General features: G+C 38.1%; 3 protein-coding genes across 5 annotated transcripts; all 3 read right to left on the reverse strand.

Moving 5' to 3' along the window:
• Positions 1 to 678: 678 nt before the first annotated feature.
• On the reverse strand, positions 679 to 3995 carry LOC112572773 (period circadian protein-like). The gene is made up of 3 exons (XM_025252642.1): positions 3812 to 3995; positions 3383 to 3424; positions 679 to 1788 (listed from the first exon to the last, which is right to left on the reverse strand). The coding sequence occupies exons 1-3, from the start codon at positions 3978 to 3980 to the stop codon at positions 1520 to 1522; spliced, it is 480 nt and encodes a 159-aa protein (XP_025108427.1). The 5' UTR covers positions 3981 to 3995; the 3' UTR covers positions 679 to 1519.
• A 2322-nt stretch (positions 3996 to 6317) lies between these two features.
• Positions 6318 to 9158, reverse strand: LOC112572152. Its single transcript, XM_025251705.1, has 4 exons — positions 8966 to 9158; positions 8395 to 8516; positions 7948 to 7989; positions 6318 to 7319 (listed from the first exon to the last, which is right to left on the reverse strand). The coding sequence occupies exons 2-4, from the start codon at positions 8438 to 8440 to the stop codon at positions 7036 to 7038; spliced, it is 372 nt and encodes a 123-aa protein (XP_025107490.1). The 5' UTR covers positions 8441 to 8516; positions 8966 to 9158; the 3' UTR covers positions 6318 to 7035.
• Positions 9159 to 12356: 3198 nt separating this feature from the next.
• On the reverse strand, positions 12357 to 18113 carry LOC112572814. 3 transcript variants are annotated; one of them, XM_025252711.1, is made up of 4 exons: positions 16643 to 18113; positions 15210 to 15315; positions 14151 to 14488; positions 12357 to 13279 (listed from the first exon to the last, which is right to left on the reverse strand). In XM_025252711.1, the coding sequence occupies exons 2-4, from the start codon at positions 15256 to 15258 to the stop codon at positions 13172 to 13174; spliced, it is 495 nt and encodes a 164-aa protein (XP_025108496.1). In that variant the 5' UTR covers positions 15259 to 15315; positions 16643 to 18113; the 3' UTR covers positions 12357 to 13171. The 3 variants fall into 3 exon arrangements, with proteins under 3 accessions (XP_025108496.1, XP_025108495.1, XP_025108494.1); XM_025252710.1 differs by having other exon boundaries at positions 15210 to 15785; positions 16643 to 18112; XM_025252709.1 differs by lacking the exon at positions 16643 to 18113 and having other exon boundaries at positions 15210 to 16165.
• Positions 18114 to 18586: the final 473 nt, after the last annotated feature.

The following is an 18586-nucleotide window of genomic DNA, read 5'->3' on the forward strand; positions in this document are numbered from 1 at the left end:
AGACTAACAAATTCTAAAGATTTCTTAATCACAGTTGTAGTATAAAGACTAGGTACACTGTAATCTTTCTCCAGAAACTCATCCCAAGAAATGGACATAACAAAAATCATTTGATGTCTATGTTGTATTACATCTTTCCTCGTACTGTTGTTACAAAATGCACACCAAAAAATAAAAATAAACTTTAAGTTTGCCCAGCTGATCATGGTTTATTGAAATCACTTGTTATAGGTTTATAGAATCTTAATGCACGGTCCTATTTCCACACTTTCAGACGGATGACATTATTCAGAAAGAGAGATGATATCGAAGAAGAAATACATTTTAACAAAGAGCCAGAGTAAAAATTAAGAGAGAAAGAGATAGAAAGAGAAAAAGTTCAAAGAATGAGATGGAAAGAATTTCGCAAATTTGTAATGTATTCACTCCTTACTATCCTTTACGGGTAAGGCGTTTACAGGGAAGTATTTTTCATGTACACTTACTGATTGCTGGGATTGGACACACTTACCTTATATAGTCATCAATTCTTTACTCAAACTCTGTTCTCTCCCTTCGACAAAGCTGTATGTGTCTGTCGTTAAGGCAGCTTTCAAATCAAAAGCTTTGTAAATAATTATAATTTAAATCAATTATGTGTGCCATCAGTCAAACATGCAACTAAAAAGAAACAACGAGTTTATGTTTGTCAAGTGCTGGTTTTATTAGTTCAAAGATGCAAAAAATAAAAAAAAACCTCTGAACAGAAGATTAAATCAATCATACATGAAGAAAACAACAAGAAAGTAGCAAATGTTAGCCTTATCACAGTCGCATTAGCGTGAAGTGGACGGAAGTTGTAGATTAATACAATTTTACTGATATTAAAAAGCGGTATAGAGGAATTCCAAAATAATTATAAACTTAATTTCTACACTAGCTCTTACATAAAGATAACTAGCAATCATAGAGAAAATAGTGTCAAAGATTATATTAAAGTTCGACATTAATCGTTGTCCAAGCGAAGGTGGTGTGTGGAATTCTCTCATCCGTGACTATTCACCAGCATCTCAAGCGCCTTGTGTTCGTGTTGGCAGACACCAACATCCACACCAACATCCACATCAACATCCACACCAACATCCCACACACTCGGGAACTGGTTCATTGGCCAAGATGCAGCAGTGTCACACTGACGACTCTCTTGACATGTCAACAAACGAGGAGAATACAGCCACCGGAACCTGACATCACAGGTCATGTGTTCTGACGAGACCCTGGGTTCTTATAACAAGTTCATGTACACATAACAGGAAAACCCATGTTTCGAGTGAACAAATCAGAAAAGTGTCAGACAAGGTCTAGACAGAGTAAGTTAAAGTCAACTTGGTGAGAGATAAGAGAGATATTGAGATAAGAGAGATATGTATTATGAAATAGCAATGCAGATGTGAGGTGTGTTCAGTGCACAAATGAACGAAGGGGACAAACACTTCAACATGCCAAGAGATGTGACACGGAGGTCAGGTAGACACTTTCTTCACAGATGAACAGTGACAAGGATGAGTAAGGTGAGGACTGACGGGTTGAGGCAGGAAGCAGCTCCTTTACTGCTTCCAGCACTTTTTTCCGAGGTTGTCCCTGTCCCTGTCCCTGTCCCTGTTCCTGCTCCTGTCCCTGTCCCTGTCCCTGTCCCTGTTCCTGTTCCTGTTCCGTCTCCTGTTGGTGGAGTTCTGTCTGAAGGTTTAATAGTGTTCGTTGGAGGACTAACTCCTGGGCTAGAAGCTGTTGGAGACGCAATCTCTGCACCTAAAACAAATCATAAAACCGATTTTCACATTTATTCCTTGTTTAATTTTGTTTTCTAAGATATCCTTTGTTACAATTTGTTTTACTATAACTGTTCATTGTCAATTTTCTAGATATCTTTTTGAGTCTGTATAAACCAACGACAAACATTACTATATTCCATGGTCTTTTGCAGCCAGTCGTTGTCCTTATAGGCATCAGTTATGTCCACTGACACCTTATACAGCAGTTAATACGAGTTCATTGTATACTCCTTTTCCTTGCATGTGTAGTAAGATTGATTGATAAAATAAAAACAGTTCTGTGCACCCCGATCTCTATACATTCATCATATATAGTTGCTCTCTGTCGACTTTTGACAGAGCGATTTTACTTACCAATAAAGGGCATTTACCAAGTAAAGCAGATACTCAAGCCACTAGAAAATCATATCGTATCACGGCAACAAAAACACCAGTCGCATTCCTACTCCCCACAGTGTTCTCAGAAAGATACATTTACAAACATTTTGCCTCATGGGAAAAAAAAAAAAAATTAGAACGCAATCATTATCTTGTGAACAAAGACAGAAGAATGAGCAACATTATTGATGAGGCCATTGGCCAATTTCAAGGGGTAGGTGATTTTACCGGTACCTAAATATTAAGCTCTGAAGTCATGAACAACATATAAACAATTTACAATAACACACTACTTGACAAATAGACAATACGTTTAGTCAAAAATCATGCAGACAAATATAAAATGTCATGGACAGGAGTTTAGCGCTTGTGTGCTAAATAACAATCCTAGGTGAAACTAGATGAACCAGGACTTCAGAACGAAAAATATTGTCTTGCGCTACAGCATTAGAGTGATTTGAACTCCACTCAAAGACATACTGACATATTGTACACACTTTGAATACTAAGGACAAGTGGAGGAAAGGATTTTTATAAAATGCTGATGCCATTTAGATTAAAATGATGTATGCAAAGGATTTGTTTGAACAAGTTTACAAACGTCTGACTAATACAAACTGCAATTTTGAACACTTATTCAGATAATGAGTGCTTTACCAGACTTGTACAAAACTACTCCAAACCATGAAAGTAACACCTAAAAATAGTTGTTGACGTCATCGAGAAAGAGAGAAGGGAGAAGAGTTGTTTGTTTTACAAACAATGACTGCAAGCTGATGCACGTCATCTAAGACTGATAATGATTTATAAACTACAACTGCACATTTCTAATACAACCTCACTAGTGCTCGTAAGTTTAGATAAGAAACAGAACATAATTCTGCACCATAATGTGAAAATATGGCAACATTGCTTAAGTGTAGCATTATATAAAAGTGATCAACTTTCAAATCGATAATGTTTCCTTATCTAAATCGGCATTGAAAATAGCAGAATGAAACAAAAGCTCAGTGAAAATTAAAACAGAAATTAAATAAAAATTACAAATAAAACATGATGATTTAACAATAACGAAATCAGTGCAACACAATAACACATTACTGAAAACAATCATCCGTAAATTGCTACACCATTTTTCTTTTCTAAAAAAACAAATCTTTACTTTAATTAGTTTATGGAATTGTCAAACGCACCTGATGACGAGGATGTGTCATTTAGAGCTTCTGATAGTCTACCTGTGCAGAGAATATAAGAAACATTTTTGTAACATACATGAGTAATTTTTTTTAATGGGCAAGTTAATCAAAGCTAAACATCTTCTGTGTGTTCTCATATTGGAAAAACCATCCTGAATTTGTGTTTTTGATAGCCAAAAATGTTTAAGGTCAAGTCATTCTCTTAATCTAACGACAATAGTAAATAGTCCTTAACATGCGCTTTCAAGAATTATCATTTCACAGCCATACAGCCAGTGGTACGGACAGAACAAAGGTAATAACAAACATACAAATAGGAACATATACTAATAAAAATAAACCGTAAAAGATCAAACAACGATAAATAGACAAAGCCACTGACAAAGATGCAACAAAGAGATATAAATTGAAGATAATAGATCATACCAGAGAAGCAAATCACAAGTACAAGGGCTAGGCAGGCTGCAGACGACATCTTTCCACAAAAGAAGGTTTGAGTTACTGTCAGGCTACAAGAACCAATGACAAACACGTGCTGGACTTCCTCCTTAAATAGGCGAACAATCTCTTTATCTTGGACACACTGGCGCGCCATTGCCAAAGTCGCTTGGGCAGATAACTCCTTTTATTTTTGGAAAGTGTGTGTGTACTACACCCTTAGCAGAAAAATAAGCCTACAACTCTTAAAGTTTGTTATTTTGTTATCTATGTAACCCTGAGTAATGTTGATCCCTGGTCAAATGTTGCGGCCCTCCGCACCCAAGAGATTAATTTCCTGGTCGTAATTGTAAAGCGAGGATAAGTTGCTGCCCTTGAGCAACAGTGATAACTCAAGAAAAAGTGGTTTGTTTTCAAAGCTATGTTGTGTGCCCATATAGATGACACTTTACACCGAGACCACCAATTACAAAGTGGTGATAATGATGCCCTGCTTAAAACACACACACACACACACACAAAAAGAACACAAGACCAAAACAACGAAGTAGTGTCTGAGGGTCTGGGAATGCCATTGCAAATATGAAAATTTAAAAAAAAAACATTTTCTTCGTGTTTCGGATTTTTCTCTGGAAGGAGACTTACTATCACTTATTAACTACAGCCCGCGGTTGGGACCGCCTAGAGAGTCATGTGATGCACTAAGAACAACATACATGTGTGGTTAGAGACGACGACATCCGAGGTAAAGTGGTGGTAGAGTCGGACTATGGGACACTGTACTGCCTGTAGTAAGGCGCTATCATCAGGCTAGGAGGTGATATTGCTTGCGTCGCGAGGTTTGTGGAGGGGCTTCTGTCTGTCTGTCTGTCTGTCTGTCTGTCTGTCTGTCTGTCTGTCTGTCTGTCTGTCTGTCTGTCTGTCTGTCTGTCTGTCTGTCTGTCTGTCTGTCTGTCTGTCTGTCTGTCTGTGGGAGAACTGCAAGTAGTAAAGAAAACGTATCACAGGCAGTACATTCCAGTCTCATCACGAGCTCTTCATCAACTATAAAGCACAGTAAAGAGACACAAGACAATCTGGTCCGTGGTACCAGCGGGTCTGCTTAACTAGTAGTCAGCTACTAACAGTCAAGTGATTAATGATGATGACACATACTCTACTTTCCCTTCTAACTCTTTTAAATCACACACACATATCCAAACTCAATGGCCATCAAAATGTTATTTTATGATTAGGTTTTGTTCTATCCATTCTAGTTTTGCTTAAATTCTTTTTGGTTAACAGTCGAGATCCAATGGGTTACTCAAATCAACCAGCTACTTCTTTCAGTAACTCGTCTGCCCCCGAGCTGTTCACATCTACAGTCCTGCATAACAACAACGCAAGGAAAGCACCGGCCTACACAATGTGTGCCAAACTCACAATAAACTGTTAAAAATACAAAAATTGCATAGTGCCGACTCCGACACACCCGTTAGGCGAAGGGACGCCACTCCAAATCACAGGTGTGAGAGATAACTACAAAGCGCCATTTAAACCGATGTTTGTCTACTTATGTCGATCAGTTCCACGCAGTGTGAGATGAGAACAACACATTATCAACACTTTACCTGGTCGTGGTGAAACCCACACATTATAATTTATTTGTTTGACATGTCAGTCACTCTGCCTCTGTTCTGTTCTTTTGTTCCCCACCCCAAATCAGGCCAGCTCCTCAACCGGCCCCTTCTCTTCATTGATAAAACTTATTTATCAAGTCCCTTACATCTTGTACTTGACCTTAACCCGGCGACTACGCAGGAAACAACTAGACCTTGGAGGCATGATACAAAAACTTTGATGTAATGTGTTATCCTAATCTAGTATATAAAGAAGGTAGTGCTTGCTGAGAACAAACTTTCAAGCTCAAAATGTTGTGCCATGTAAAATACAATAAAGTTCGAGATTTTACAAAAGTCAAAACTTCAAAGGGTATGTGTTACAATGTTGATTGAGGTTTATAATCTGAATGCAATGTCATATTTCTACACTTTCGGACAAATATCTATATTAATAATAAAAGATAGTACAGAAAAAGCAAATCAAAGAGACGAAAAATAGACACATAGAAAGTTCTCAAGAAAGAGAATTTCGAAAACTTTACATACATTCACCATTACTATCACTTTACAGACAATGTGTTCACAGAGAAGAATCTTTTGTCTACAAGTTTTGAATAAGTTAGAAGCATTGGACACACGCATGGTACAGGGAACTAACTGTTCACTCAAACTCTGTTCTCTCCCTTGGAAGAAGCTGCATATGTATATCCGTCACAAGACCTAATCAAAACCTGTGTAAATAATTCATTTTAATCAATTATTTATGCAATCAATCAAGTAAGCCATTTTAAAATGAGATTACTTTTTCCAATTGCTAATTTTATTAATTTAAGAATTTTTAATCAAATAAAACCCCCTTGAAAAGGGTGAAAAGAAAACACAAAAATTATGTTACAAACTTTATTTGTATCACACAGTCGCAGTGGACGGAGGTTGTACAAGCTCGCTAATCTAAAACAGTATAGAGGTATACCAAAACAATTATTAGAAAAATAACAATAGAACAAAAATAAGAAATAAAGTTCTATTAAAATAGTGTCACATATTTTATTACAAGTCAATGCTGTGTCATTGTCCAGGTGAAGGCGGTGCATTTCACTCATCCATGACTATTCACCAGTGTCTCAAGCGGCTTGTGTTCATGTTGGCAGACACCAACATCGACACCAACACCCACATACACTCAGACACTGGTTCATTGGCCGAGACACAACTGTGTGACAGTGATTATTCGTTAACCATGTCAACAAATGAACAAAATGAAGCCACCGAAACTCGAGATCACAAGTTTGGTATTACTGCGAGTGTTGGATTCTTAAAACACGTTTATAGGCATTTACAGTCAATAGTAAATTCAAAAGAAAATCAGTCATCAACTAAGTTATTTCATAAATATAACATACTGTATATACTTTGAGTCAAAGACAGTTTAGATAAGTATCATGAGAGGTATTGATAGAGTAAGCTATCTGCAGCTAAAGGTCACAGGTTTGTATTGTGATATGACAACACAGATGTGAGAAGCACAAAAACAAATTAAAGTGAGAATTTTTTCAACATGCCAAAAAGAGCGACAGAAGTCTGCTAGAGACTCTCCTGGACTTTGGTTTTTCACAGATGAACAGTGGCAACTATAAGTAGTGTGACCACCGACATGTTTAGACAAGAAACAATTCCTTGAGCACCATTCCTGCTATTGCCAACAGTTGCAGTCGTGGTGTCATTTCTCTTTGTGACAGAAGGTGGTACACTTTTCCCTGGTTCCTTCGTCGTATCTGGCATTGCGGGTTGGCTGGAGGGAACAATAGCTGGTGCACTTGTAACTTCAGGGGTATTATTGTTATCATTTGCATTTGCCTGTGGTGCTTCTGTAACACTAGCTTGTGAAGGTCCATCTGAAGCGGCGAAAAAGGAAAAATAATTTGTCGTTTCCTTTCTTACCTAATTTGTTTTTCTTTAGAGACATTTATTCAAAATAATTCAGTATAACTCATGCTTGTTGATATTTGCTGAGATTCCCTGTTAAGAAACAAATTATGCGTTACATGAAAATATTAGACTCTGTAATGATGTCTTTTATCAACATAGTAGCCTGTAGTAATGAAGTATGACTGGATGGTAACAAGCAAACTCAACAATGATAAAACGAAAGCCCTCCTATGCTCGAGAAGAAGAAATCCATCTTCTCTCGTTTGTCCACCAATTCACATCAATGTGGGAGAAACCAACATAAGCTTTGCCTCATCCATCAGAAGTCTGGGATTCATGGTGACTGCAGACATGACTCTTGTTTAACAAGTTACAGCTTGTGTTCATCACTTGGAGAGTAACGAGGGTTTGATTGTAAACATGTTCACGAAAAATCTTGTAGCTTCTGGTATCCGAAATTGTATAAAAAAAATTCTCTGAAATGTGTCAGGCAATCAACGAAAAGCAATCACAATGCAAAAAGACATGAGTAAAGATAAATGTTTCGAATTTTGTTTTTTTACTACAGATAACTTGCAAAACCATTCAACGCACCTTCTGTATCAGACGTTTTGCTTGAAATTTGCGAAATGCTGCCTGTAAAAAGAATAAAAACGAAACATGATCATAACTCATAAGTAAAAACATGTGCTTATATACAAAGTGAAAAACAGTTAATTCTTAAAAAAAAATTTCTTGCTGGCTCTAATGCACCTTTTAATAATTAGGCTTAAAAAAAGACCATTTTTAACTTGTGAATTTGTTAACTAAGCATGTTTGAGATCAAGTTTTTTTTTTTTTCATAGAACGATGATTGGACACAGTCCATAATAGTGTCCCCAAGAATAATCATGTGACAGCGAAACATTCTGCGATACAGACAGAACACAAGTACTAATAAACATATAAAAATTCGCATTCACTAATATAAAAAGACATGATAGACACAGCCACTGAAAAAGATGCAACAAACAGATGCAAATAGCAGATAACAGATCATACCAAAGAGACAAATCACAAGAAGGGTGAGGCAGGCTGCAGACGACATCTTCCTCACTTCAAGACGCTGCGATTTACTCTCAGACTTCCGGTGAACCAATGACGAACACGTGCTGGACTTCCTCCTTAAATAGGCAAAGAAGCAATTTATCTTGAAAACACTGGCACGCAAACTGTCAAATTCACATGGGGGGATAAATCCTCTTGTTTATGGGAGAATTATCCTACATCTCTTAACAGTCTGTGTCTTGTTCTCTATGTGCACCGCTGATTAATGTTGATCGGTTTGTGAATAGCTACGGGTCTCCGCGCACAAGAGGAGAATTAATTCCTTAGCAGCAGTCATGAAGCAAAGATGGTTGTCTCTTGGCAACACGGGAAACTCCCAATGTTTTCTTTTTCTGAAATTTATTAGGTGATGTACAGATCCACAACATGCTTTTTCAACACCAAAAGCCATAATTATAAAGGGATAGTAACGAAATCCCGCTAAAATTAAACATGAAGGGTCTGAGGGTCTGGGAGTGGCATTGCAGCTATGAAAAAAAAACCTTGTAATTCTGTAGAGACTTACTCTCGCTTCGTAACTACGGCCCCACGTGGCCAGCCCCTAATCCAGGGTGAAGTGGGGTCAGGGTTGGAATGTAGTCCACATTGCTACCTGGAAAGGCCCTATCGTAAGGCCGAGAGGTGACATTGCCTGTGGTGGTAAACTCATCACGTGACACAAGACCGGTGGTAATGGCTGCTTGTCTATTCAGGTTCTCTCCCGGTCCTTGGTATCGGCGAGACAACTTAGCTAGTAATCGGCAAAAACTAAAAGAATAATAATGATAATGACACATACATCACTATCCCTCCTCCCTACAAATACACAAACTAATAATGATAATATAAAACTTATAAAAATAGAAAATAATATTTTAATTTGTATGATGCAGACTCTGCTGCTGCTTCTATGTTAAGACATAAAATGATGTCCATAGTAATCATGCAGACCATATCCACATAATTCTTAGTCAGAACTCATTTCTTCCCAGTCGACAAAAGCCGTGACTCATATGCGTGTTGGATGGAATAAAATGAATTCAATACATTTAAAGAAAAAAGTAAAAAGAGCATTCATATTGTCTTCAATTAAAATGTAGCCAATTTTGTTTGTTAAGCCAGTTTATTTAATTTCTTTAAGAATTGTGCTTTTAAGTCAGAGTGCTAAATTGAAGAGATATAAATATTGTAAAATTCAATAGTTCCTTGAAACACGAAGCTTCTACTTCACGAAGAACTAGTTTGGTCTCATAAAACAGAAACCATAAATCAAGCAACTGCAGCAAAGAAAAGCTAACCCTGATATTTGACATCTTATGAGCAGCAGTCTCATGGAATAAATCTGCTAGTAGGACTGATACTTGACTTTTTGTATTTATTTATACATCCCTCATAAAACTGCGTTTTTGAAGATTGATTGTGCTTGCACTTAGAATTTTAGGATATTTTATAACCAACATAGGGTAATGACGATACAGGTGTAACAGGTAAGTACAAACCGCCATTTAGGCTAGTGTTGTTCATCTTATGTTTATTATTTCCACGCAGTGTAAGCTGAGAACAACACATTATCAACACTTTACCTGGTCGTGGAGAAGCCCCACACATTATAATTTATTTGACAGGTCAGTCAGACCCTGCCCCTGTGTTGCTCCTTTCTTTCCTACCCTAAACCAGCCAGCTCCTCAACCGACCCCTTCTCTTCATTGATAAAACATGTTTATCAAGTCCTTGACATCTTGTACTTGACCTTAACCCGGCGACTATACAGGAAACAACTCCACCTTCATTTCCGCTCCTTTCACCTGTAGAGGTAGTCGTCCTTCTGTATCAGTTACAACTATGGCTAATGAGATTGACTTCCGTTAATGTTCTTAATTACTCCACCTGGAGAGCAAACTGCACAGTTTCTTCGGGCGGCGGGAGGGGGATGAGCGGATGTACTATCAGGTTGTCAAGTCATCTGTCTTTACATGTCTACAGTGAAATGCTTTACAAACTTTGATTTACAAAAGATTTACAAGCAAAGATGATGATAACTGTTTTATAATCCCACGCAACGACACTTAGAGCAGACACTAGTATGAATTGCACAAACAGACATTGCAAAATGTTGGTGAAACATCTGTAAGAGAAGTTTTATCTAAAGCACACTCGACCTTCCCCACCCACCCCGGGGCCTGAACTCACCAGGCTGCCATCGTGTCACGTGAAGTGCTCACCGAGGGCCACAGCATGATCACTAACAAATAAAAGTTGACACAGTCGGGACGGAAGTCTTTTAAAAAGTTGAAAGCTCTCCCCAGTGGTAAAGAGCACTCGGAAATGACACCTGATAACAGTGAACGCGTGCTGTCTGTCTGCTCACCTTCACATTTACCATCTGAGACAAGTGTACAGAATGTCCTGTGCTGTTGTCATTGTAATAATTATGATTAGGACAGTATGCAATATATATATATATATATTTAAAATCTTATTGTTTTATTTTCCCCTTTAACTGGAAAACCACTTGTAATGATTAACTCACAAGAACAGAGAAATATTTAAAGTTAAACGACAGACGGGGTGAGACTAGACGATACCACAGACAGTCACACAGATCATACCACTGATATTCAACACACAGGCTAGCGAGACCACATTTATTCTCATAAAAACCTCGGTAAGACCTGCATCTACAGCAGTAGTGGGTACACGTGTCCTCCCACCTATAAGTAAAACACCTGCAGGTCCTGCACGATAAATAGTTCATCCCGGATTCATGGGGTGATCAATTCATTACCATTGTACTTAAACCCAGCAATGATAATTTATTTGTTTGTGTGGTTTGTCTTAGTGCTACAAAAACAGTTTATGTTGGTCCCTGATACAGAGTTCCCCCTGTGGGGGAAAGAAGGGGATACCCGTACTCTCCTTGCGTCCATCTATAAAGATTTTAGCGATACAGGTCGCCAGGATATGACAAATATTTACCTGTGTAGCACCCGGCACTCCTCCTCAGTAGAGAGAGTAGTGGGAGGTGTGACAGGCAGAGTGGTGTCAGCCAGAAACTACTGTAGTCCAGCTTGCACTAGGTGAGGAGATAGGAGATAGGAGATAGCAGGATTCTGCATTGTGTGTAGTAAACAACCAGAAGATTCGTGGGGTTTGGGCAGTGCTGTAGCTGGGGCAACAATTTTAAGAAAACCATGTGAATTAAGTTTTCTGCCTGTTCTTCACTTTTTCTTTGTTTCGTCCCCCCGCCTTCTCTTCTCTTCCCTTTTCTCTAAAATGATTGCTTGAAAATATCAAACTAGAAATTTTATTCATCACAAAGAGATTAGCCTTGATGACATGTTTGAAGTTGGTAGTAAACAAAAATATAAAAATTGATCCTGGAAAAGAGTGATTCATCATTTGAATTGTGCAGTAAGAAACACGTTAAAAATAGAGCAAAACTATATTTTAACTTTCTACCTGCATGTTCCAAAATGTTCTCAGAAAAAGTGTGAAATATTTGCATGCAGGAAAACACACTTTATTAAGCCCTTGAAAAACGATTAATCTTTTTCTCTGTTTCGTTGCTTTTTTCAAGCTTAGGCAAGTAGCTGCACTTTGACCCCTTTTGACAAGAAAACATGTTTTCGTGCACGTGGCATCTTGCACTTGGCTGTAGCCCCGGCTGTCTGTTGCCCTTTGACCCTAACTGAACGATGTAAGCAGATAACAAACAGCTCCAAGCCAGGTAGCCTTGTCCTTGTGGCCTCAACTCTATCAAATCTCAGTTCAGGTATGAGAACATCAGGGAGCAGCGTGCTAGAAATTCCTGTTACTAGCTTTGTTACATCCAGACAACCAGAACATTTCAAACAGAGACGAGCGCAAACAGTTATTCACAGGTGCACACGCGCAAGCAGATAAAAGTGAGAAAAGAATAACCATTCTAATTTTATTAGTGTTGCTACTCAAAGGTTCGCAGCTCCCTCATATCACAGACATTATGCAGAGCAATATGCTGAATATATTCATATCACAGTCGTTGTTTATTAAGAAAAGGACGGTAAGAAAAGTACCCTTCAAAAAACCAAACGAGTATCTGCCTGTAGTGTGATGTACACATTTCTGTAGGTAAATATTAACTCGTTGTCATCGCAGTTGCATTTGACATGATTGACATAATTTTAAAATAATTAGTAAGCCAAGTTGCCACTAACCAATATACGTGTTATTGGCTTTTAGTTATATGTACAAAATAATGTATAGTTTCTATATTCTACAACAAATTACTCGCTTGTTTTGTCAACACTTCATGACACCCAGGTACTTTCCAGATATTTTCATTTTTTCACCAGGCAAACAGTGCCGTGGTTCATGTGTCTGCGTGATGGAAACAATCACAATGAATTTATGTCAAAATATTTCACATTGCTTGAATTAAAACACTAGAAAGTAGTTACTGATTAACTGTTCAATATCAGGCAAACAAAATGAATTCTAAAAAGTACCTGGTCGTCCTGACTGAACATCGACGACATTGCTAAGTGGTTTAGAGTTAATTAGCTGCTGTGATAACTATAGCTTTCTCATTTTGTTATCACACAAAATAATACATAAATTCATTGATAACCTCTTGTCATTTTAACAATAATTTATATGCAGTTACTATAAATAGTTTAGGAACATTGAGAGGTGACAGACACGTATTTTAAAAATACTCCTACAGTGTAAATAAAACCACTAAGTGATATCTTTATCTAAACACCCCCTGAAGGTCACAGCAGCGCGAGGACACCCGAAATCCCCAGATAGGCTGATAAGATGAACCAGATGTACCCGGATGTGAGTGGTCCTGCGCCACCTATGGGATTAAGCAGAAACATTGTTATTTATTTCGTGTATTTGTCATGCAGGTTCACAACAAAAATTGCACACACAAGTAACAAAATAACTTCTTGGAATGACCTGTAAGTGGTTTACTCAATATTTTTGGGTGGCCCCGACCAGCCTTCATATTTCGTCCTTCGCCTTTTCTAGTAATTCATGCGCTTTATCTCCTATCATCCTATCATCCTACCTATACGTATACATGGGTTTAAGAGAACAGAGAGAGTTTACTAGTTTGTATTAGGGAATGGTGTAGTCCCTTGGCTGTCTTTAGAAGCAAATAGGAGGTTATGACATTAGTGTGCCCGGCCGTTTTGTTTAGCAAGATACCCGAGAAACCTAATACGTTTTGCCGAGTTATTTGAGTTATTATATGATTACCTAAACACTTCTAGAAAAGTTGAATATGAAAGGCCAGTGATGGTCCGTCTGCCCTTATTTAAAAGGTCATCTTAGAAATTAATCATGATCAGTGTGCATCCCTGTGATAACCAACTTGGGAATAGAAAACCGATAAAAAGCCTCAATAACCGAGACGTTTTCGTTTTTGACAGTTAAGTTAAAGTAATGTACCACAAAGACACAGTATCCTTTCATCGATGCAGTGCCTTTGAGTCAATTCAACTTTTTTAAAAGTTTGAAACTATTGGAAATCAGTTTCATTTCAAAATCGTATTTAACCATTCAGCACAGTCCTTAACTTTCACTCTGTCGTTCATGTTTCTATCATGTGAATATCCCAACATTTTTTACACAAGCAAAACAGAAAGAGAATGAGAGATACAAATATTCGTTTCTAGAAATTTTATTTTGCTAATTATTATGTTTATCTGATTAAAGCTTACTTTTTGTCGCAGTTTCAGTGGCTGTAGCATCTCCTCCAGTACTCGAGCCAGCATTTGAAACACTCGATGGACCAGTTGAACCTGAAGTGGACGCTGAAGAGCTTGACAATGATCCCGTAAATAAAGTAGTTGAAGATGCGCTCTTTGTAGACGAGGGAGTCGTTGTGATGCACTATTTCCAGGCGATATAGTCGTTGGTGATGCACTATTTCCAGGCGATAGAGTCGTTGGTGATGCACTTGTTCCAGGGGCTGAAGGAACAGTTGTATCCGGGGTGGTTTCTTCACTTGACATGTCTGTGGACGTGCTGGCTGCGCTCACTACCCCGGGATGGAGCGCTGGCATAGCACACAACACTTAATAGTCACTTGTATGAATCCTTGGTACGACATGGACAGGACATCTCAAAGTTTCATGATCACATCTTCTTACCCCAATTTAACAGCAAACATTTAATTACAATAATTTTTAAAATAATGGAATATGCTGAATAACTTGTACTAGTTGTGGTACATTAATCTTTATCTTACAAGTAAAATGTTAGTATTAATATTCTTGTATGTACGAATTGACACACTTGCTTCGTTATACTTTAAAAATTTCTACAGTAGGACCGTAGACAAAACTTACAAAGCACAATGTGTCAAAGATAAATAAAAGGATATGAAACTCTTTTGAAAGGCAAAAATAATTTAGCTTAGATATTTTTATTTTTTTATTTGCAATGCTTTTTTATCGTTGCCTTTTTTCTTTAATTGGATTTTTCTTTATTTCATTTTTTAACTAGGGCTTTAGTAACTTCTTATGACCTCCATGTACCCTTGATAAAAAGCAAACAGGAAATCTTGTGAGGTGCAGCCTACAGGTTTTATCAGGAAATGCTTAGTTCCAGTTTTCTAACAATATTAATGCTTGCTAGAAATTATGGTTTAAGATAGTAAAATTTGAATATTACACATAGAACAAGACTCCACAAATGAAGATCTCGTCATTACTATAATCCAGATTCTAACCAAGAAAAGAAGGGTAAAGCTATAAACTACACAGAAGACAACTTACCAACAAGTTGCAGAAGAACTAAGCAGACGACACCTGGTAGTGAGGCCATTTTATGATCAGTGAGTTTACAACTGTGGGCATCTGCCAGTCGGACTGACCAGAACTGCTGCAGACAATGTCTTTATACAGACCATGAATATAATTTATTTCTGTTCCTTGTTCGTATGTCATGACTTATTTGTTTTGGGCGGAGCTTACACAACTACCCGTTTACAATAAACATTGTGTTTTAATGAAATGATCAACACCCTTCCATCTCTCAGCTGCCATGTCCTTTTAAGGAAGAAGGACCTTGAGCAGGCAGCCACTGGTGTTCAAATAAAAACTCGTTTAAACTTTGGCGCCTTGCGAGTGTCCATCCCTGGATTTACCGGGTGCATGCATGACATGGAGACTGAGAAATGTCTCATGGTCCAGCCAATCAGCGGGTGGTACGTGGAGTCCAGGTGAGGATTTACTGCGACTTGTTTTTGTAGTTTTCACCCGCGAAAACCCAGCATGAACATGCATGCTCCCTCCCACGCATTGTTGGGGTCGCAAGGTGCATCCTGGACCACTTGCTGCAGCCTGCATTTCCTAGAAATACGGGTGCGAGGCTTAACTCAGGCACGAGGATATCTAACCTCCTTACTTTGGAAATACTCACAAAATCACGTTTAATCGGAGCAGGAAAACAGAAATAGCAGACTGTAAGGTAAAGAAGCAATAAATTTTAACGAATGTAGTGCATAACCCAGCAAAATAAATAATACAATAAATAATTTCAAAGCCCATGTGTTATCACGATACCCCCGCCCCAAACTCCGTCTCATGCACAATTTCTTATTTATCTCTCAAGTTACATCGAAAAATGATATGTGAAAGAAGCAGAATGATATACATGGACTTATAGACATGTAATAGAGAACAGAAGAAGCAATAAGTCTGAGTACTAATGTTACTAAACAATTTGACAGACAGACCAATGACAGACAGGCAGCCTTGTAACTGTTGCTGTTTTACTTTTTGTACAAAAAAAAATCAAGCCTGTGGCGAAGAGTTCTAATATAGTTTGGACATGATAATCTATCAGATGACTTAAAAAACGGAGAAGACCAAAGAAAACAAAATGATAATAAGTTTGTAACAAAAAAGGTTGCATTACAAAGACAGATATCAAATTATTATGAATTTAAGTGACTAGAGGAACACAAGTGATTAAACTCGTGAGATAAAAGTTCAGAGTTAAATGATGCGCAAACATTCCTTCTAGTAAAATCAATCAATCAAATCAATCGATAAATCAATCAATCGATCAATCAGGCAGACAAATGAAACAATGAGAAGATGTTCCCACAACTGAAAAATTCTACTGCTTTTTGTTTCAAACTAGAAAGACATAATCGTTTGCTGAAGGATCCTTGAAAACTTTCTCCTTTCTTTTCGTTTCTCACCGTTCACTTGGCAGCTGATAACAATTTCCTCCCGAGCTCCGTTGGTCTTTGAGTCACATGACATTTCCGAGCAATAAAAGCTTTATGTGGCTGAGTTCTTTACAATACTCGTGGTCTTGTCCTTGTTATGATGTAACCGACTGGCAGGCACGGACACCCTCAGGCACCATCTTGTTTAACACGATAATGTAGTAGAATTGTTAGAAACCACTCCTGAGATTTGAGCCTATTCCTCTGAGTGGTATTGTTCACCATAAATGTCCTTTCTGTCTCTCTTCCGCCATTCACTTACTACACTTCTTGCTCCAGTCGCATGGGAGATACGATGGGGGGAACAAGAGGTGAACTCACTCCAGAGAGTGTGAAGGTTCCTCATGTCCACTTCTTCACCTTGGTCACCGATTGTTCACTTCCTGGTCAACAGCTGCAGCTACGATTATTCTCAACATTTTATGACATAGCTGTACAATAAAAATGTCATTTTATTTGACTGTTCATGGAAGATTTGTATACAACACGCGCCCATACCCTCTTTCCCACACACACAGTCTGCTAGCAAGCAAATGTGGTTTTTTTTCTGTCCTCACTCTTTTTGTCTCTTGTCCCGGATATTAGTTAGGACCTGTGTCAACTTGTTGACATACTTGGACTGGCTGGTACATTTTACACACTATTACATGAAAGGAATAATTTATTTAACGCATATAAAGTCATAATCCATAGTCATAAAGTCATAAAGTCATACTAATAAACATTAGTAAAACAGCAAGTGCATCTCCCGCCTCCCGACCTCACACAGAAAATTACTGACTATATTTCATTACTGCTACCAAGAAAAAAGATTATGCGCATGAAAAATATACAATGTGAAGAAATTAAACAAGCTTGAAGATAGAAACAAGTATACTCCTTAACGAGAACAAGCCTTTAACTTTACAAGGACTGTATTTTGTAAAAGACAGAAGTGAGTTAGTCTCCTCGTCCAAAGCTCGAGAAAGTGAACTTGACCCTTGACCTCCATGTACCAAATCCAAAGAAGGTCGATGGCAGTAACATAACAATCGTTTCGACTTCCTTCATCTGTGGTCCTTCAGTGTGAGAGAGTATCAAAAAACATTTCCAGATAAGCGGCCAAAACAACAACCTTCACCCAGGGTTCGCGGGATAAAAAAATGTTTCGCCACGATAACGATCTTCGAGATGTGAGTTTGTTTCTTCGTAAAATCGTTTCTGTAACTCCTACCATACATACCTCTGAGTTAATTAGAATTTTGGTTTTATACCAGCTTATCACAGAGCCGATACACAAACAATTATACATTCAGAAATGTAGACACATGTTCAAACATCCCTCGTACTAAAAACAAGACAAACACAGAAGAGGAAAATTTGCATCAGTGAAGCCCTCGTCGTGAGTGGTGGTAAACACTCCTTTCTATCACATTTATCAACGAGATTGTCGTCCATTGTTTACCTAACCGGTCTAAGGTACCTAACACACGGCCTTAGACAAAATGTTGTGGTTCCTCCCATTTAATGTTTAGTGATGGCGATCGTGTTTTGTACAAAGTAATTTCTTCTGCGCTCCCTGAAGTCCATTAGGATTCTGCACTTGCTTTCATCCCTACTCCCATCCAACACAAACTTTCCGGGCTGTACTTTAATTTCTTTACAGGCTTCTGCACTGACAATTTCTCTGTATATCTTTTCCCTTACATGCCAGTCAGATGACTGTATCCTCATTACTGATGTAACCAGAACAACAACGATCTCAGGTTTTTAGTTACTGTGCAGCAAAACAACAACCCTCTCTCTTTCTATATCTGCCGCCATCAAATCTTTGAAATGTGCACTCAATGTGCGTGAGCATGCGCTATACCAAGGTTGGGGTATGTCCGTATTCATCATCATCATGATCATAGTCGTCGTCGTCGTCATCGTCAT

This window comes from Pomacea canaliculata, linkage group LG9 (assembly GCF_003073045.1).
Source record: "Pomacea canaliculata isolate SZHN2017 linkage group LG9, ASM307304v1, whole genome shotgun sequence".
NCBI classification, from domain to species: Eukaryota; Metazoa; Mollusca; class Gastropoda; order Architaenioglossa; family Ampullariidae; genus Pomacea; species Pomacea canaliculata.